The 21,601-nt window shown below is 38.7% G+C and overlaps 1 protein-coding gene across 1 annotated transcript; it reads left to right on the forward strand.

Moving 5' to 3' along the window:
* The first annotated feature begins 4,521 nt into the window (after positions 1–4,521).
* On the forward strand, positions 4,522–18,827 carry LOC145990183 (uncharacterized). Its single transcript, XM_083125844.1, has 3 exons — positions 4,522–4,570; positions 10,426–10,615; positions 17,444–18,827. The coding sequence occupies exons 2-3, from the start codon at positions 10,572–10,574 to the stop codon at positions 18,744–18,746; spliced, it is 1,347 nt and encodes a 448-aa protein (XP_082981970.1). The 5' UTR covers positions 4,522–4,570; positions 10,426–10,571; the 3' UTR covers positions 18,747–18,827.
* Positions 18,828–21,601: the final 2,774 nt, after the last annotated feature.

The following is a 21,601-nucleotide window of genomic DNA, read 5'->3' on the forward strand; positions in this document are numbered from 1 at the left end:
CAATTATATGCATTGAATATTGTATTATAATACATTGGAATGTGCAACATAGCCGTGCAAGTTCATATATTCAAAGATGTTAGGACTGAACTGGCTACGTAGTTCGTAAAACATTCTACACTTTGATATAATCAGGCTTTCACACAGACAAAACAGTGAGATATATATTGTGTCAATATTTTACATGCCTATTTAGGACGAATGTGACTATTCACATTTTATAGACTTACGTGTGTACCCTTGTCCGGGTTTGGAGCGTATTTACGGGCTCCAATCTTAAGAAACAGTGGGAGCTATGTTTTGTTTTGCGAAGACGCTCCAGCCAGCCATTTGCCTCGCTGACGACACAGAGTAGTTACCGCTTGGCGAGGCATCACAGAATATTGACTAAGCGCTGGCGGATGAGCAATTCTACATAATAAACATTACGTACGCACAAATGTGGTACATTAAGAGTTTTATCGCTTAACGACACGAACTTTTGTGATTTCTAGTCTTATAATAGTACATATTATTGTTTTTACATCGTATAAACATACGAATTTGTTAGTATTAATGGTATTATTCGTTATAATGTTTAGGGAATAAAAATTTTCTTTATTTTTCGGGATACGGCAAACAACAGACAGTTATGGTGGATTTCTTTTGTATATTTGGTTTTTTAAGAAAATATATGGAATTGGCGAACCTGAGTCATGTCAAGCTTTGCGATTTGACTTTTAAATTTTCAAAGGAGAAAATTTTTCTCAGTCGGGGCGAACGTAACAATCCCTAAGTTTGTATGTTTATTTTATTAAGTCTCTCTGAACGCTTCATGTTGACCAAGGCATTCACTTGTTTTTCTCAGCTGTCTCAAGCCTCTTAGGCATGTTTACAATGCATTGTATTGTGCCATGCAAACCTCCTGAGCATTCAGGAAACAGGTAACTTCTGGTTATGGTGTCAGCGGTTTGCATGGTAGCAATTATGATAATCACACGATTCGGCGATTCGGCATCGAGGAAGAGCTCGATGGCCAGGGAATATAGAGGTGAGACAAGCTGAGAGGTGACTGACTTTGGAGATTGAGTGGAGAGAGAGAAGGTGGTCAGCAAGTCAGTAGGTGAGGAGTAGAACAACGCTCTGGTCAACAAATAGGAGAGAAGCTTACAGAGGACTTCGCTATTTTCATTCAGCTAAGAGACTTCAGTTAGACAGGTAATTATCCTACACCCAGCCATGATACAGGTTCAACGGTTCACAAAACACAACGAGTGACCATTGTCTTTTCAGTAGTTTAATTCCTTTGTGTAATTTGTACCTTTCGCATGCCAAGCGATAACTCGTCATGTCAATGACGAGTGGTCTCATCAAGAGGATGAATGATGAGTAGTTTACATCACCCCATCAATTAACTGGTTAACCTTCTAGGTATTTTAAGATCCCACGAACTTCAAGGTTCGTTACGAATTCACGATCTTATACATGAAAATATCCCTTTGAACGTGTGCCAATTCATTTACTTCGTAATGTTTTTAAAAAAAATCCAGATGCAGAACAATGTAGCCACTATACACTGCTATTACAAATAATGTCGGCATGCTCTTGATTAATAAAAGGAGAATTGAAAAAAAGAGAACACCCCGTAAGGAGGAACGAACCTGGGACCACTAGCAGCCCAATCGAGAACTCTAACCACTACACCACTTCACCCTCACCTTCCGTTGAATCAACAATCTTTAAATATTCTGTCCTTCCAATATTGTAAATGTCGTTGAGTATACATGTACGTACGTAGTTGAACTTTGGTACCAGTTATAGTGAAAATACATTTAACTTGTTTATTTCCGAATTATTTACATTTGTACTTACCTTATATGCATATCGGAACATTTTTCAACTTGGGATTGTTTTTTTCACTAAAAAAAGCGTAATTTTTCACATTACAAGTATTTATTGGTCGTTGCTAATTCGCTTTCGTTACACACAATATGGCGGGGAAATCTTGACTCACGTTGTCTATCGTCAGTTGATATGCAGTGTCGTCAGCTGATATGCATGTTTCCAAACTTATGAACCGAAAAATGCCGCACAAACTATTTACAAAAGGTTTTCAAGCGAAAATTGATCCACAAACCATTAACGGAAGGTTAGGTTAGGTTCAGTTAGGTTAGGCAAACAGAAAATTAAATTTAAAAAAAAAAACGCTCACACGTGGTTGCTGCACTGACAGGGGGTTACATATTCGAACGCAAGGAAGATTTGATTCGCGTAGTCGACGGTAATGGTGGCACGAGCTATCGTGCAAGGGAGATACATTAATATCGAAAATGACATTATTTACCGACCGAATAAGTTGCACGAATGGAAAAGACACTATTCCCAGCTTCCAAAATCCACAGGAACTCAATTCCGTAAGTACTTTCCCGTCATTTCTCCTGTAAATTTGAAGAAATGTGTTTTCACTATATCTAACTGTTACCGTCTACTACACCCTCACCTTCCGTTGAATCAACAATTTTTAAATATTCTGTCCTTCCAATATTGTAAATGTCGTTGGGTATACATGTACGTAGCTGAACATTATGGTAAAATTTTCGTTTCCGCAAAACGTATTTCTTCAATTTTACAGGAGCAAGTACTTACCGAAATGAGTTTATTTATACTTTAGGAAGGTATTGGAAGTGTGTTTTCCCCTCGCTGATTTTTTTTTTGCCGGTAAATCATGTAATTTTCGACATTAATGTCACTCCGATGCACGAAAGCTGTTCCCTTGATGTCCGTCTACTACGTGAACCAAATTTTTGCGTGCATTTCATGACGTAACAACCGGTCAGTGTTTCCAAATACGCGGTTTTGTAACTGCGTAACAGTTGTAGAACGTAAATAAACGTACTTTACTGTTCATCATTTCTGATTACGAACTTGCGACAACATGGCGTGCACAGGATGCGTGGTGAAATTGCACGGCGTTGAAGATCCAGTAGAATTTGTAATTCACCATGGAATTGTGAAGGAATTGGAATGTCCAAAAATCCAGATTATATGTTATATTGAAATAAATTATCTTCAATTTTTCTAATTTAAAAAAACAACAATTTTAACTATGTTTGCCTAACCTAACAGAACCTAACCTAACCTTGCCGTGCATACGTCGTGGGGCTATTTATCAATCGTTCGTGGGGCTATCCGTGCATGGTTCGTGCGTTTTTCGAACCTGGAAAGAAATACAAAATCAGTAACACGAAAGTAGGTATTTTTCTATGAAGAAGGTTGCAACACTGCATAACCACTGATCATGGACAAGATTTCTCTGCCATATCGCGTGTAACGCAAGCGAAAGCGAACAAAAACAAAATTACTCGATATGTCTAAAATTGAGATTATTTGCGTGGAAAAACCGAATCCTTAGGAATGCATAATACGTAAGTATCAATGTGAAAAATAAGAAAATAAGGGAATTAGAGACGTTTGGTGGTTACTGAAATTTTACCTAATTTTCGAATTGATTAAAATATTGGTAGTTGTAAAAATGCCAGTTATTTCGCTCACTTCACACTATCAACAGATTAGGCATTGCCAACGGCATCCAACGGCTTCCACATCGCTAGCAACACTTTGTACGCAACACTGGGGACTACATCAAAGGCCTGTAAAACTTAGAACCATGTATATATGCTATGTGTCTAGAAAGTAAATAGTTGCCACTACTAAAAAATCTTATTCCTTCTGCTGTGAAGAAGGTAAAGTTTCAGGCAAACGATGTTATTTCAAATACACAAGTTGCTGTTTTCACAGGAAGAGTAATGGTTTCAAGATGCAAGCCTATAGTGCCTAAATAAGAAATGCAAGTAATGTACATTGTAGTCTTTGCTCGACGTTAATTGTTCCTGTACATTGTATTTTCGAATTCTCATCAGGAGTAAAAAATTGTTTACTTTTTTCTTCGAGCTTAGCTGCGATTTCAGCGTTGCTAAACATACTTGAAGGGTGTGAAGATGACGTTATGACTTTGCAAACGTCTTCACTGTTGTAGTTCTCTTGATAGATGTGAAGTTGAGGTGATCGCTGTACAACCGTTAAAATGGGACACCAGCTGGTTTGCTGTTCTCGAATGCTGGTCTATGTTACGGTGCATAACCAGGACGTATCAAAAGTTTGACTATATCCAAGATTTATGGTAGCTCCAGCGACTTTTTAAGTAGTTTGTGGGCAAGTGAACCAGACTAAGATGCAGAGGAGATCGTTTTTGTTTCGTGGTTGTTTTCTTATGTGGAGTTAGGCACCCTCATTGTTTCCTTTTGCGGTGCATTCACATCTGAGACCTAGAGGAGAAAATGCTTGCATCACTCACTTTCTTGGTTCATAATATTGTATAGTTATGTCTTGATTTACATTGTATTTTGGATACTATACTTTGTTAACACACAAGCAAGAAACTTTACATCCTAGAGTACTTTCATAAACTGGTTATGGAGCTGTTACCATGAATACGAAACAATAGAGCTCAACTTCTTTCTCATTTCCAAGACAGTGTTCAACAATGCTTCTCATTCTGGAACGTCCAACGAAGAGTGTGCTTTTTGGCAGTGTAAGTCTCCTACCTTTAGGAACCTTGATTACTCGTTTTATAAGAACCTTGATGATTCCTTGTTCGGATTGAGGTTGCATTAGACACGGCTTTACATCTTGTAGTGAATCATCTTGCGATTTGTTCATAGAGAAATTAGAGTTTCAGAAATAAGAGACCACGACAGAAGCGATACATTATCGACATCAACAGTGACGATGCCAGAAAAGAAAATAGCAGAGAGGCATAGGGAAAGGAGGGTATTCACATTTGACATGCTATAGCGGAACCACACGCAAAAAGGACCTGCGCAGAACCGTGTGTCCTGTGTATCGTACTCCCGCGTGGAGGGGAGGGGGTTGAGTGGATGCTTCCTTATGGCCCGAGTTGAACGGATGGACGGGAAGGTGCGCGAAAGCTTTTCGCTGAAGGTCGGTCTATGCTAAACATCATTAAAAAAAAGTGCATGAAAGCTAATCTTGTTCCCTATTTGAACATACAGTACTCAAGTTTTATATAATTCAGCTGAACAAAATGGGTATGAATGAAAAGCTAAACTGAAAACGTTTATGTTGGTCTACATCATGGCCGCGTGGCGTGCACCGTTCGCCGTCATAACTCTGTAAATCCTTATTTCTGAATTTCTCTTTGAGGCATCAAGTTCTGTTCTTCTCCAACCCAGTTCCTCAGCCATTGTCTCTAGATTTCGATGCTGTCTTCTAACTTCAAGCACAGCACCTGCTACATCCTCATATTTCAATGAATTAATGATATGAAATCTAAAAATGAAGGAATAACAGTTGTCTGATACATCGAGTATGTCTCTCCAGGGATATAATGACGACAACACTAATCTACAAAAAATAACTTTCGTTTTGCTTCAAGAACAAAAATAGCCATTTCGTAATGAAATCGACGTGCTGAGTTCGATAAATGGCCATAAAAATAATGAATTTGCTAAGATGATAAATTACTCTTAATGAAGTACCTACATATATGCTTGCTATGTTGGAATATAGGGAAACTTGCAACACACAATCGCTTATACTATATTCTCTATTCATTCCAATTGAAATGTTAAGCTAAAAACCACAATTCTCACAATATAGCACTCGATTGAACGACCACTAATCACGTGTACAGTGGGATCCATGAGTATTACCGTGCAAATTGTCCATCACCATGTTCGTGCACTTTATTTGACCCAATAAGAGCTTCAAAAATTAAAAGAAAATTCAAAACAAGCTGTTGACAACTTTGCACCAGCATACATAGAAATCCATCGCCTATAAACACATAGGATGTGAGAGAAAAATAATGAAAATAGTCATGGACAATTTGCACGATAATACTTATGGATCTCACTGTACAACACTTTCCAATTACGAATATCCAGGTGTGACATTCCGACAAATAATTGTTCATATTTATCGACTCCTTTGTCCTTAATAACTTTCTCCATAGCCCATCATATAAGCCTTATATGATAAGGGACCATAATTGTGTGGGGGAAAGTCGAAATGAGGATGCAAAATCAATTTCAATTTAATTGTTTAATAAACCGATTTAACAATTAAATCTGTTCTACAGTTTGCTAGAGCCGACCTTCGTGGGGTCTCGCGTTCGAATACCGACCTGGACATGGGCGCTTTTTGCGACTGTCCCTTCATCAATTTTAATGTATTATCACTCATCATCATCTGTACGATTAGCCAAAACTGGCAGAAAAGCGAAGCAAGATAAACCAAATCAAATCAAACGAATCACGGTCCACATGGTTACATATTCTGCCGCTAGATGTCAGTACGTTCACACATTGTTGTTGAAGCTAAAATTTATTATAATATTTAAATCGTAGTGGTACTAGCAAGTAATATATTTGTTTAAAAAATCCGTTACTCATAACTCTTAATAGCTTCTGTTGCGGCCTGAACGTACTTTCCTACATGAGATGATGAAGTGTGAATGCTCGCCATAATTATATTTTACAATCTGTATACTTGAAAGGAAAACTACATTGGGTAATATCCACATTTCTTGCAATTTTTGTTGGATAAACTTTTTGCAAGGGAGCTTGCTGGTCGAGTTATATCTGTAATTCCTGGCAAATTCCTAAAATTTAAAATAAGAACGTTATCGAAATGTTGTGGCAGATCCTTTTTCGGAAGACAGTTCACTTGAGCTCGCTCACTTACAGTTGTTGTTCCAAGGAACGACTAACTCAGATCGAAGACCACGTTAGTTTATTAGGAAGGACAGTGGCGGCTCCTGGTGAGCCAAACTGGAAGAGCAGTCCGACGACAAGAATAGTGAGTTTTAGATGACGAATTTCTAATCTATTTATCAGCCAATATGTAAAGGAATTATGATATTAGTTTTTTTTATCGAATATAATGTTTTACACCTTAGCAGTAATACAAAAATCATGAAAGATGGAATAAGAATTAGCCGTGGCATTTTCGAACTCAACAGATAGAGAAATATGGAAGGAAAGTTTGCCAGACAACTTTGTCATTATCAGGATTTTTTAGTAACGTGCTAATCAAAACATGTATTTTAGGTATACATTATAGACGGCATCATTGTAATCCAAATACACTTTCCACTGATCACATAGAAAAATAAAAACAACGCATATGTGTGATAACTTTGCAAGCAACAAGAATATGTATCCGACCTCCATGGTATGTCAAAGTGGTTATCACAGGGGTCTCGGAATCGAAACCCGGCCTGGGCATGGGTGTTCTTTGTGTCTATCCCTTCATCAATTGTATTATGTCATCACTCTGCCACATCTTCGCGATTAGCCAAAAGTGCCAGAAAAGTAAACCAATCAATGAAAAACCACAGCTTGCAAGAGGTCAAAACGTGACAATATTTTTATTGTTTTCATTAGTGTGTTTATATATATTTTTTTAAATTCTTAATAAAAAATACGCCATTTTAAATTACATAAGTGGGTTAAGTCATAAGTCATTGCAACTATTATTTTTCTCGCGAACAGGGGACAACACGAAAAATCTAAGATATACGTTTGAAAGTGTATGGAATGGGCTTTAGAAAGAAGACACCAGATGGTGTATGTGAACAACAGTGGGGCAGTAAGCATGCACGCAAGTTCAGTCGGTGAGTGACAGTGTTCGAGAATTTTCCTACACGAGAACGCGACAGCTCACAAGGCGGACATTGTTAAACGTCGCTTACAGCGGTGGGGATGGAAGGTTCTTCCACACCCACCTTATTCTCCTGATCTAAGTCCATATGGCTATGATCTCAATCCCAAAGGGAAGAAGCCATTGCGTGGGAAACGAATTGCCAACATAAAAGAGATCGTAACAGTATTTTGGGGAGAGGTAGCACACGTTAGTGCTGCACGTGCAGCGGATGGTATTCAGCGCCTGCACCATCGCTGGCAACGGACAGTGGATAATTTGTGTAAATACTCTGAAGGTTGTTAAACAGTGTAGTCTTCTGTAATTGTTGTTCATGCCACAATAAAACACTGTTGTCCAATGTCCTGTGTTCTGCTTCTTCCCTACGAGAGTCTCCTGCATCCAGACTTCATCTGGTGGCTTCATTCGAAGGATCATTCCATACACTTTCAAACGTATATCTTAGATTTTTCGTGTTGTCCCCTGTTCGCGAGAAAAAAATAGTTGCCATGACTTATGAATTATCCCACGTATTTCTAAGCGCAGATAAGCTTGGCAGAAAACCTAACCGGGACTGGACCTACAGTTTAAAGTAGGATCTGCACTACTGTGTGCTTTCATTGGGTATCGCGCCTTCTCGATGGCGTAGTGGTAACGTCCTTGCCCTGTAATCACGGAGTTCCGGGTTCAATACCCGGTGGAGGGACATGGTTTTAAGGATCCCACTTTAAACTGTACATCCAGTCCTGATTAGCCTTTTCATGCGTAAAGTGGCCTTAAAAACAACTCTACTGGGTATCGAACCCGGGACCCCTTGATAACGTTTCCAATACGTTAACTTGGAGGCCCAATAATAAAATACGAGTATTATAATTAGGGCTGAACCGATACCAGTTTGAACCGATACCGATATTTGAAAATTGCAATAATTAAAATTTGTTCAAAATTTTGATCAATATTGGTGTGTAAATATTCTTCAATTATATGCATCAATTTAACAAGAAATTTGCTTTAGAATATTCAAGAATTGCATCAGAATATTAAAATAGATGTTATGTAATCTCAAAATACAGTTTCTCGTGCAAAAATTGTTGCAAAATAAAGTTTGTACTTTGCATAATTTCTAGGATAATGAGACTCCACGAAAGTGTTTTGCGGACCCCGTGAAAGACCAAACTGCCGGAAAAGTATCGGCTGGTATCGGTAGATGAATTTCAAACGATACTTCCCGATACCCCAGTCCTAATTTTAATGATTTGAGTAATTGTAATACAAGACCATTGATGAACAACTTGAAACCAGTATTTTCAATTATTGAGTTTAAGCCATGTATCTGTGCGTGCGGCTGGAGGGGGTGTCCAGAGAAACAAAATATATTTAAGGGAGGCAGTTGCGTGCCCAGTCATGCACATTTTTAGTAATCAGCTCTCATTTTGCTATATTTTCCTGCCTTTGACGTTCTTTTCTTTAGGACCACCGCTCTTGGGCACGCCACTGAAGGGAGGTTTGTTGTAACATTAAGAACCGCTGTCCTGCACTATGTTATCAGTAGGCCCCGGATTTTTAGGTTCTAAAAAGTGTGCTTTTACGTTCCTAAAATAGGCTCTAAAAACCCTAAAATAGGCTCTAAAATCTTAAAATAGGCTCTAAAAACCCTAAAATAGGTTCTGAAAATCTTAAAATAGGCTCTAAAAACCCTAAAATAGGCTCTAAAAATCTTAAAGTAGGATCTAAAAACCCTAAAATAGGTTCTTAAAATTTTAAAATAGGCTCTAAAAACCCTAAAATAGGTTCTAAAAATCTTAAAATAGGCTCTAAAAACCCTAAAATAGGTTCTAAAAATCTTAAAATAGGCTCTAAAAACCCTAAAATAGGTTCTAAAAATCTTAAAATAGGCTCTAAAAACCCTAAAATAGGTTCTAAAAATTTTAAAATAAGCTCTAAAAACCCTAAAATAGGTTCTAAAAATTTTAAAATAGGCTCTAAAAACCCTAAAATAGGTTCTAAAAATCTTAAAATAGGCTCGAAAAACCCTAAAATAGGTTCTAAAAATCTTAAAATAGGCTCGAAAAAACCTGAAGTAGGTTCCAAAAAACTCAAAATGGTTCAAAATTCCTGAAAAATACTGATTAGGTACAATCGTTAAAAACAAAATTTCAAAATAACAGTTAGAAATTTTATTAGGTACACGTAGCAAAAAAAATATTAATTTTCTAGCCAAATTTTCATTTGTATACATCGTTTTCAAAACTATCCATAAATTATGCTAATACTATACTTGTGTTGTTAGCAAAAATTACTTGCTAATATGAGGAATGAATTACGTATGTATAATTTGCTGTACAATACCAGGATGGCTGCTCAAGGGGAATTCCTTGAATTCCGGGATTGGAGGGAGGGAATTCGACATAGAGTATGTGTGAAACAAGTTAGTCATTGAATTTTTTCATCACCAAACAGAGCAAATGCCTCTGTGTGATGAAAAAATTGTGCAAAACCTAAAAATATATGTAAAGACCTAAAAAAAGGTTTTATTTAGGCGGATAAACCTAAAATAGGCTCTAACAAGCAAAATAGGTTATTTTAGGCACTAGTCAACTTCGTCAGTTGTTGCGTTTCTTAATGACGCAACTTATTATTTCTGATTTACCTGCAAAGCAAAAGATAGGATAGAAACGTAAAATCCGAGGTCTAGTTATCAGCAGTGTGTCGTTCTCTTTCTAGTGGCGGTCTCTTGTGGTTCGCACCCAGGTGGCTCCATCTGCAGCAGCGTAGAGCCAACACTGGCCATATGGAGTGCCTATCTGCCGAGGTTGAAGCGCGAAATTGACGAGCTATGACAGAACAGGCCGCTAAGCTGCTGCAATCACATGATTGCAAGGCGTCTCAGCTCCAGAATCCGTGCTAAATCCAGGTATTTCCTACATTACTTTCTGGAACTTTGGCCGACTCCAGCAAAGCCTTTTTTTTCTAAATTTTCTGTCCTTTCGAGAAACCGCTATGATACTCGGAATAATTACGTCTCTTTAAAACTCCTTTTAGTTTAAATTGCTGCATTTATGCAGCAGTAAATTACAAAAAGAGAAAATCCTCCTCGATGGGATTCTAACAATGAAGACCAAAGGTATTCTGACCTTTGCTCCTGGCGTCCCTACATTTGTACTTTGTTGAGTACTTCTTTATGCGTGCCTAACAATTGACTATAGGCATTAACTTGTTGAATGATGGAAACCATTTATATTTTCCTCTCTATCTACTATATCATTTCTATACATTGCTTTCATCTTTTCTACATAATTCTATCATACTTTTACTTTAACTAATCGATATTTGTCCTTCAACAATTTATTTACATTTTTTCACCTTGTGCTGCCATCTATGTTTCTTTTTTGAAATTCATTTATCTCCATCTCGTGTTTCTGTTTCCGATATGAAATATCTTGCTTGTAATGTAACACTTCTTTTTTAAACAAATGACCACACTTATGTAATCAAAATTAATGTTCTTGCGCTACTCTACTCACCCCTGTGTGACACCGCCTCGAGGACGGCCCGTAAGCCGCCCCTGAGCAAGCGAACGAAAACAAGTCCTCTGCGCAAGCAGGACTTGTGATTGAGTTTGAACAATGAACGTGTGAGAAGGTGAGTGAGTGCATGGAGGAGAAAACGTGTCTACCAGCCATTTCCTGCAGCACATACTGCTTTTGCTCCGCCCACTCTCCTCTTCTACCGCCTTGCTCCAAAGATTACCGACATAGAGTGTAGAGCAATGGCTTGAATCTTAGTGTGGTTTTGCGGGCTCAGGCGCTTGTCATGATTTTACTCCCCCACAAGGCCCGTAACCAGGCAGGGACCAGGGGGGCTCAGCCCCCTCCTGGAACTTTCGTCAGCTCCTCCTGGCACTGCCGTCAGCTCCCTTGACAATAGGTAAAACTATTTTGTGTAATTTGTTTGCAGTGAAGAGTGATCATGTAGACAGCAGATATTATTTTGTTCACAACTTGGGTGAAGGATAAATTCACAGAACATGAACAGCAGTTATTACATTCGTTCATCTTGTTTATAAGAAGTCTAAATAACGACAAGTAGTGTCCGAGAAAAAATATACCAATAAAGAATTTAAATAACTCAACAATCGTTAACGACAGAAATGTCAAATAACGTTCATTTGGAAGAGAAAATCATAGAATTGTTTTAACCAAAGAACAAGAGAAAAAATTCACCTTAGTAGATCTCAATGTGTGCTCCTTTGGTGGCGCGACAAACATCAAGGCGGTACTCAACCTCCATCCAAGTGTTCTTCAACATTTGATGAGTGACGGAGCCACATGCATCGATAATTCTTTCACGGAGATCATTGAGGTCTTGCACAGGTGTTTGGTAAACCATAGTCTTCACATAACCCCAAAGGAAAAAGTCGAAAGGATTCAAGTCTGGTGACCGTGATAGCCATTTAATGGGTCCACCCCTCCCAATCCAATTACCAGCGAAATTGTTATTAAGGAAGTTAGTAACACAACGGGCATAATGTGGGGGGGGGCATCCTGCAGAAACATGTGCCCATGAGGTATACGAGGTACAGCATACTGTTGCAACATTTGCAGGTAACTTGCACCTGTAACTGTAGCTTTCTCAAAGAAAAAGGGCCCAATTACGGAATCTCGTGTCAAACCACACCACACATTCAACTTGGGACTGTCGCGTTCATGTTCAACAACTGCATGGGGATTCTGCTCACCCCATATTCTACAGTTATGCCTATGCACTTTTCCGGAAATGTGGAAGGTAGCCTCATCTGAAAATGTTACGCGTGTCAGGAATTCATTGTCGTCATCAATGCGTGATAGCACAGCACTTCACTAGCATAATCAAACCTAGCGGGTTTATCACTGCACTTTAGTTTCTGAACAAGCTGTAACTTGTAGGCTCTAACCTTTTATGTACGATATCATGCACATTAGAACGTGGAATTTGAAGTTAAGAACTAGCACGTCTCATAGATTTACGCGGGCTTCTCTGGAAAGCTTCCTAAACTGCAACCACTTTATCCTCGCTCACACGCTTCCGACCACTACCTTTCTTCCTCAACAAAGACCCTGTTTCCAGCAATTGTTTATGCCATTTAACAATGTAATGACGTTCTGGTGCTTCCTGTCCATATTGTTGCCGAACTCTTTCTTGTACCGTTACAGGAGACTTCAATTCTGCAAACCAAAAGCATCACTCAACTTTCTGACGAACAGTAAACGGCGCCATTGTACAGACTACTCACGAACAAAGCCGCGCATGCGCTTAATTATGTTACGATTTTTTCCCTTCTGGTGGTAAAAGCAATTCCTTTCTTCCCTCTTCCAAATAAACGTCGTTTGACATTTCTATCGTTAACGATTGTTGAGTTATTTAAATTCTTTATTGGTATATTTTTTCTCGGACACACTGTATTTAGAACATTCTCTTCTCTACACTTTAGAAAGTTCCTTCATAGGGGAGCTTCTTTATCTGTACCTGTACCTGTTGCGAGTTGCGACCTTCCGTTTAGACAGAAACCTGTAACATTGAGACGTCATCATGCAAATTTGCTCGGTATCTACGTCAAAGGTCAACATGGAACGAAGGGGAGTTTTATTGTTTCGGCCGAGGGGTGGAATGTACGCTAGGAACTATGACTGAATACTATCCATTTTTCTTGTGTGATATAAATATCTGCATCATCAAAAATAGTGTGGAGTCTGTAGTATGGGATGATATCAGTAGCAGTCAATTGACACTTGAAGCTATATTTTAAGTGCTCCCCCCACACACATAATTTACCTTCATTCAATACTGTTAAACTTTTAAAAAATGGACTTGGTTTAGAAAGCCCCCCACTGATAACCCGTGAGCCTCCCCCCCCCTTGAGATCAATTCTAGCTACGTTCCTGCCCACCCCCGTAATGTTTTAAAGTCCCTGTTTAGGTTAACAAAACAGATTAAAGCTAGGAAAATTCACATTGTGTGGCCGATCTTTATCGAAAGAAAATAACATCTAATGAATGTACACTCACCGGCAATAAAAATGGGACACCTACATCAGTGGCGTATGCTGGGTTTAAAACCTGGGCTATCTCTTTTTATTATAATGTTCAAATGGGAGGCTCTTTTTCGTTCAATTTCTTGGATATTAAGGTGATGCGACATTGCGATAAAAATTCATACATTACAATTTACTAATAATTATAAAAATAACACTGTTTCATTAATATAAAAACAATAAGGAAAACATTTCAAATATTTCATGGTTATTTATAAAATATAGAGGCCCTTATTGTGAAATATTTATGTAGGCCTACGTGCGAGAATAATGTATAAGCGTATAACAAACTTCTTACCTTGAATATTTAATTTGGAAAGGAACACCATTATTCTCTTGGCAACCTCTGTGGTAAAATGGTTATTAGCACAGCGCACTATGACGGCAGAGGGCGCAGGCATGGACATGGGTATTCCTTGTGAATGAACCTTCATGAATTCCATCGTATCGTCACTCATTCTCATCGTCGCGATTAGCTAAAGTGACAGAAGAGCAACGCAAAATAACAAATCAAATCCATTCTTCTCTTCTTTTCGATGCCAGAGGCCTGCATATACACGCACTCAATACACTTCAGAAAATCCACACAGTAAGAAACCTAATTTTCTTAAACTTCCTTCAACGCGATTTCCACTCGCAAAATGCCCTTTGTCATCTCCGGCCAGTCATAAACAAAGCAGCAGAGGGGTTGAAAACATCGTAAAGCGTGGTTTGTTGGTTGAATGTCAGCGGCCTGTGAGTTCTGCATGTGTTCGATGGGACAGTGTTGTTTTGGCCTAGAGGACAAATTCCCTGTCACAAGCCAGACACTCTTTTCCCGTTCCTGTAATAGTAGTTTAGTTTCAAAATTTCTCTTACCTGGGAAAATCCCATGCTGGTTAGCGCATTGGCATCGCTGTAAGGTTTTACCGCCGTTGTAAAACGAAGAGAGCCACTACAAATACGTCACCGACCGCCTCCAGGCGCTGGTCCGGGAAGAATTTAACCGCTGAAGGCTGGTGGTAGTTTTAAAGGAAAGGAGTCCATCCCCATGTATAGAGCGAGCGCAAGGAAAACAAACCTTGGACGAAAAATCCCCGCGCAGGCCATAAGGAAGCATGGTCCACTCTCCCGCTCCTCTCCACGCGGGAGTACGGTGCACAGGAGTCGCGGGTTTTATACTATCATTTTTTCCCGCGGTAGTTGTTTGAGAGTGAAGCATCAGTCACATTTGATAGTCGATTATTTTCTGTATTTGATCTGGGCTTCGGCGATAGCCTAGAATATACGCACCTGACCTATATCCACAAATATCGCGTTATGTTTGTTGCCCCATTCTACGGCGATGGTAGACATTACCAATGAAAATTTGCTGTTGAAACCCACTTGTCGCCGTAAAGTTAGGCAACACACACAACGCATTTCAGTATGTAGGTGTTCCATTTTTATTGGCAGTGAGTGTACATTTAATACGTATCGAACAAACAAGATTCAAAATGTAAATAAGATAGTAAATTCAGCACAACGTAATTATTTGCAACAACTTTCATTTGCGTGCTTTGTCGTAAGCAAACTGCTTCACAATATGTTCACAGTTTAGCCGTTCTTTTGCCCTTGTTCGGTGTTCAAAACGATCGATACCTTTGTTAATATTTGCTGAGAAGTGCATCATCATCTCCCGATGACCGCCTCTGCCTATTTCATATTGTACAATTTTTCTGCAGACTAAAACGTCTTCCTTAGAGAATTTTTAAAGAATATTACATGACTTCGTGCTAAGTTTTATTCTAATAGAAGGCGAAAATAATTTTTTTTTAAAAAATCGTGTCTCAAATTTTATTACTGAGCATCCGCTATTTTGATGACGTCATAAAAGCAAAAAACTATCCAAAATCAAGAAAGTGTCATGGCTTACGTTTAAATCCAATCAATATAGAATCGAACTGCCTGTAATTTGCTTCATATAAAACCACCTTCCTGGCTCTAGGACTAAAAGGTAATGGTAATAGTATTAATTGTTTTGTTGTTTACTGAGAATTTTTCATACCTAAGGGGCATTGGTGCATGTACATTACAAAATACAATATGTTGACATCGCACATCAATTGGGCACTATGTTTTTTCATAATAATGTAACAGTTTATTTGAGTTGGTGTTTTAAGTCCACTTTATGCACAGTAAGGCTAATTGGGACTGGACCTACAGTTTAAAGTGGGATCCGAACCACTATGTGCCTCCAAGTATAACAGTTGTATAATACAATGTAAAATCAACAAAACAAATTATATCTTTAAGTTCATATTAAATAGCACTATTGTTTCAAAAGTACAATATTATACAGTGTATACAATCTAAATTTATTTTATAAATTTATTTAATTCCTGAAATTCTTTAACTGAATATAATAATAATAATAGCAATTTTTTCACCTTACTTTTAAAGACCGTAGTTCTCTCAAAATTTTTATAACTATTTGTATAACTGGATGCCTGTGTAATGGTCCTTTTTGGTATCCAGTTAGCCGAACTTTGGGATTATGAAAATTATATTTTTGTCTGGTATAATAATACAATGTTAATAATAATAACGCAGCGTGCATGTCCCATTAAAATCCATGAGTAGCAAGCAATTCTTCAGACAAGTGATATGAAGCTGTCATTCGAAGCTTTTGCAAATTGTCTGGTTAATTGGATAACCTCTTAACTCCAGTTGAGGACATTTGTCCTGATATGACGTCATTCATTTCAATCGTGTGCCGTGAAAAACGTTTCACGTGTAAATGGAAAAGTAAGAACAGGTGCTTTTGAAAGCTCCATTTCACAGAAAGGGTTGTTTCTGTTGAGAATGCAGCATGCTCGCTGAATATGACCATAATATGTAGTATGGAGCTTCTTTTGCTTGTTTTAATGTCAACCGTAGTTCAACATATTTGTACTTCAGTGCCATACATAAGCACTTTGAAGGTGCGTCTCTGCTTGTTCATACCAACGTACAGTGGGAAGCATAAATATTACCACACAAATTGTCCACCAGCGTTACATAATCAGTCAGAGCTTCCCCGATGGCGTAATGTTAAAGTCGTAACTTGTAATCAAGAGGCCCCGAGTTCGATACACCGTGAAGACACGTAGTGATTGGGATTCCACTTTAAACCGTAGGTTCAGTCCCAATTAACCTATCTGTGCATAAAGTGGACTTAAAAACTCAGTTACATATTCATGTCTGCCTCCCTGGCAAAGTGGCCAGAGCAGCGGCGTGCCTATGATAAAAACATGGAGATGAACATTCAGTCGAACATTGAATACCGTTTCAAAATCCCAAGCAAAGAAACATATTCCAATTAAGAAATAAGCAGACCTTATACACATCCTCGACCCTTCGTTCGGAGAAGACCATAAACGGAAAACAAGCGGACAGGGAAAGGAAGAGAAAGATGGGTGAGCTCAGAAAATGCTCATCCAGATGAGACATTCGCCCATTACTAACAATTCCCCATGCCTGGGCTAGAAAAGGGCCCTCGATGCAAATAAGGATAAAACTCCACAAATTGAATGATTGAGTTTCAAGGCATTGGGGAATCGTTAGCACGCAGTTTCAAGCGTGTACTGCGAGAATGATACGTGGACACTCCTTACATGTACGTACAGTATATGTACCAGTTTGATTATTACTGATGTTACTATTTCTTTAAAGGAAAAAAATGGACAGGCCCTCTTCGGCTCCGCCTAACAATCCTCTTCAAACAACTTGCAACTGTCCCAAGGGGAAGGAGAAGAAGAAAGATAAATGCCAGGTTGTTAAATCTCTGAAGAGGCGTCTTGATGAAAGTTACGGTATCCAGAAGAAACTGTCAGCAGAAAATGAAGAGCTGGAGCAGGCGAGGTACACAATTCAAGAGAGGCTTCTGGAGAAAGATGAAAGCAATGAAAACTTACGAAGAAAGTTTCTGCAGGCCCAGAACGAAATACAGTGCTTGCAAATGGAGAACGAAAGTTTGAACATGAAGGTGGAGAGTGTCGTTGAGCAGGAGAATAAGCTGAAGGAGCTACAAAATGAACTCATGGGGCTTCATCGACAATTCCTCGAACTGCAGGACGACCGGGAGAAGTTGGAATCAGAGAAGAATCTGCTGTTGTGTTCGCTCGACAACTGCTCAGCCATTAATCCCGATGGATGCGAGAAACCCAACACGTGCCAAAAGATGAAGGCGATGAACGAGAAGCTTCAACGTGGAATGATGCTAAGGACGAACGAGCTGGTGACGTTGCAGAAGAAGCACGAGGATCTCAAGAAAACGTCCGAGGATTTGGAGTACCAGCTGGGCATCGCGAACGATACAGTGAAGAGACTTCAGGGAGAGGAGAGTCCAGGTGAGAGCAGGTGCGCGTGCCAGACGGGTGTGGAAAACGGACGGAGCTTGGCGAATGTCGAGACGGAACTGGAGCAGCTGCGAAGCGTTCACAGGAAGCAGAGTGCCCAGTTGGACGAGTACAAGATGAAGTACCTCGCTGCCGAGCAGAGAGCGGAAAAGCAAGCGAAGCAGATAGACATGCTGATGCAGGAGAACTGTCGCAAGACTCAAGAGTTCAACAGCGACATCCAGAAGGTCAAGAAGAAGTTTGAAAGCAGGCTGGCCGATATGTCTCCTCTACTTGGCCTGCTGAAAGCAACGCAGGGCACGCTGCAGGAAGCGCAGCAAGTCAGGAAGGGCGCGGAGCACCGGTGCGAGGAACTAACGCACCAGTTGAACGAAGCGAGGGCGCAGCTGGGTTTGCCAGAGGGTGTGGAAGCGGTCAGCAAAGAACGTAAGGAGCTCTTGGACTTGATCGAAACTTGGGAGAAGAAATACCGCGACCTGCAGAAAGAACACTGCAAGCTGCGATCGGAAAATGACAGAATTAGGAATCAGTTTGGATTGTCAAGAGAAGATGAAACGCCTCAAGCATCTCAACCTTGTGGATCGAAGTGTCAGTGTGTACCTCCAGATGGAATCTAGATGGCTCAGGGCCTATCTGCTTTAACAGACCTGCAACAAAATTGCTCATGCAAGCCAAATGACTTCCATTAAGTTCTATTAAACTGCAATTGAAAGAATAAAGAGTTTTTATTAGTAATATTCATGGAGAAACCGTTCAACCACACTTGATCTTCAACCTTCCTTATAACACTTTTCTACCTCGTAGGTTAAAGTGGAGTCAAATCACCCAGAGGTGGTTGCTTGACCATTTTGTTAATTTTTTATATTATCACCATAGGTGGTCTTGCTAGTGACCTGCTCAAAAAAAAAAAATTTTTAAAAAAAATCTGCCGCCATCTTGGATTTCTGCTCATTTTTCATCACTGCGGGAAGCAAAAATGACCGTTTACAAGGGTTTTGAAAAAAGGTTGCTGTGTGATTTCTATTACAGATGGAATGTTCTGGTTTTCACTGCCTGAAAGTAGAGATTCTGGCCTTTCAGAAAATGTATATATATGTAAGGTAAGAATTAAGTAACTGCGACTTTAATAGGTTTCAATATAGTCATCGTAACGGGAAATTTTGCCAATTTTATAGGTCTGTAAAATCAAAAGGGCTTGAAATCACAGGATGGAATTATTTTTGCAAGAACTATGAGTGGAAGGCTTTTCAGCCATGGTGAAACAAATCCGGGGTTGTAAGCCCTTCTGTCGGATTTTTAGTTCCGAAATACGAAAATTTCCAAAATTTGTGAATTATATTATATTATTTTATAATCTAGTAATTTTATAAGGATTGGATTGATTTGTTGTTTTAAGTCCACTTTATTCACAGTAAGGCTGATCGGGACTGGACCTACAGTTTAAAGTGGGATTCGAACCACTATGTGCCTCCACATGGAATCGAACCCGGGACCCCTTTATTACAAGGCAACGACACTACCACTGCGCCATCGGGGAGGCCTAATTTTATAAGGGTAAACAAAAATTAAAATATATAAACTAGTTAGTTACTAGTTGATATATTTCAATATATACTTAGTGTGTTTTTGTTAATAAAAATCAAATCAAATCAAAATCCCTTTTTGAATTGAGAAGACAAATGTTAGTAAACAAACAAGAGTACTATTATGTCAGTAAGTATATACAAGCTGCATGCACGTGTTTCTTAAAGGTTTATGAATATCCAATACTATCAAACCTTACTCAATACATCCACTCTGGTACATAACAATTGTATGCGAAATATAACATAAGCTACCTGTAAAATATGACAAGCATTTAAACGCTTCAGAGTATATGTATTCAAGTTCTTCCTCTATTTTCTTGTATCCCAGTTACATATACCATTGTGATATACACAGTTTACAATTCAATATATTACATCACAATGACATTTACAATTCCATATATCACTACACATAATACAACATTACATCAATATATATATATATATATATATATATATATATATATATATATATATATATATATATATATATACACTACCTGCACAAGGACCTCAAAGTTACAGGGGATCTTGTCTGTGTCTCAATCCATGGAGCCATGGAAAAAAGATAAAAAAAAATATCGGACTGGTGCGTGGCCCCGAAAACCCTGATTGGCACGGAGATGATTGATCAATGGACTATTTCTTCTTATGTGTTTGTAACTTTAGTGACAGTTGTGTGTTTTTCTGTTGAGTAATGTATGTTCTCCCAGTAACAGTGGTGAAGTCACATGGTGTCAGAACATCAATTATATTGTTCAACTTCACCCAAGCAACATCATTTCTTTGTAAAGTAAAGCTCGTTGATGGTCCACCAGGATTGAAGAACATCACTTTAACATCATTGTTTTCTTTTGACATTTCAATTACTTTACCTACATACCACCTGTTATTGTAAATGCAAACGACATTGTCATTTTTAATTATTTCATTAAAATGAAACATTCGTGGTGAGTCATCAATTCTGAACTCTACATGATTAATTTGAAATGATGCAGATATTCTACTAATGAGAAGAGTTGAAGAGTCCTTGGGTATGTAGCACAGTGGCGTAGCGTGATTCTATGAAAGGTGTAAGGCTTCCTTAGATAAACCTGACCTGAATATTGGATAAAGAAAACCCAAAAACATTTTAACTAAATAGAATCTATTTGAATCTAAGCCATGTATGGGCATACTCAATTTCAAACACAAAATGCACACACTCTATGTTAACAATAATAGCATGTGTATTACTTAATGAAAATTCTCATTTATACTGTAACTCGATCCGACGATCCTTTAGTCTGAACACGTCGTCGTGGAATCGGGAGTTTCTGGTCAATGTCTTTGGCAGCTCCTTTTCGATGGATATCAGTCCCAAGTCAGATTTCCTTGCCTGAGTCTGTGTGCTGCGTTGAAATGTATGAATCCTCTGCAGTGCAGAAAACGACCTTTCCACCGACGAGCTTGAGGCAGGAACAGTGAGGAACAATTCTGTTAGTTTCTACACTTGTTCAACAGCTTCATTCAAATGGGTAGCACGCAAGTACTCATGAAGTTCAAACACACTCTTTACTCGATATTCGGCTTCAGAATAAATTACCTGTAGCTCAACTTTCAACTGGCAGCAATTGAAAAATCTTGCATACAGCTTAGTTTAGGACACAAACTCTTCTTCTGGAAAGGTCATGTCATATTTTTATTCTTATTGTGGGAAATGCGTAGAATACAATTTGCAAATGCAAATGCATTCGAGAACATTACTCATTATCATGGTTACGATATTTGCGCACATTTTGAAAAGCATATCAAGCAACTTAGTGAAAGGAAAAGGTCAAAATAATTCTGTAAATCATAACGCTAAGTATTACGCGCATGCTTTAACATTACGGGCAACTGGGATG

The sequence above is a fragment of the Lepisma saccharinum genome, chromosome 7, assembly GCF_977018435.1.
Source record: "Lepisma saccharinum chromosome 7, izLepSacc3.1, whole genome shotgun sequence".
Lineage (NCBI taxonomy): Eukaryota > Metazoa > Arthropoda > Insecta > Zygentoma > Lepismatidae > Lepisma > Lepisma saccharinum.

Coding starts and splice junctions, on each gene's coding strand:
- LOC145990183 (XM_083125844.1), top strand. CDS start 10,572: ATGATTGCAAGGCGTCTCAGCTCCAGAATCCGTGCTAAATCCAG. Junction 10,616..17,443: donor AGAATCCGTGCTAAATCCAG/GTATTTCCTACA, acceptor ATTTCTTTAAAG/GAAAAAAATGGACAGGCCCT.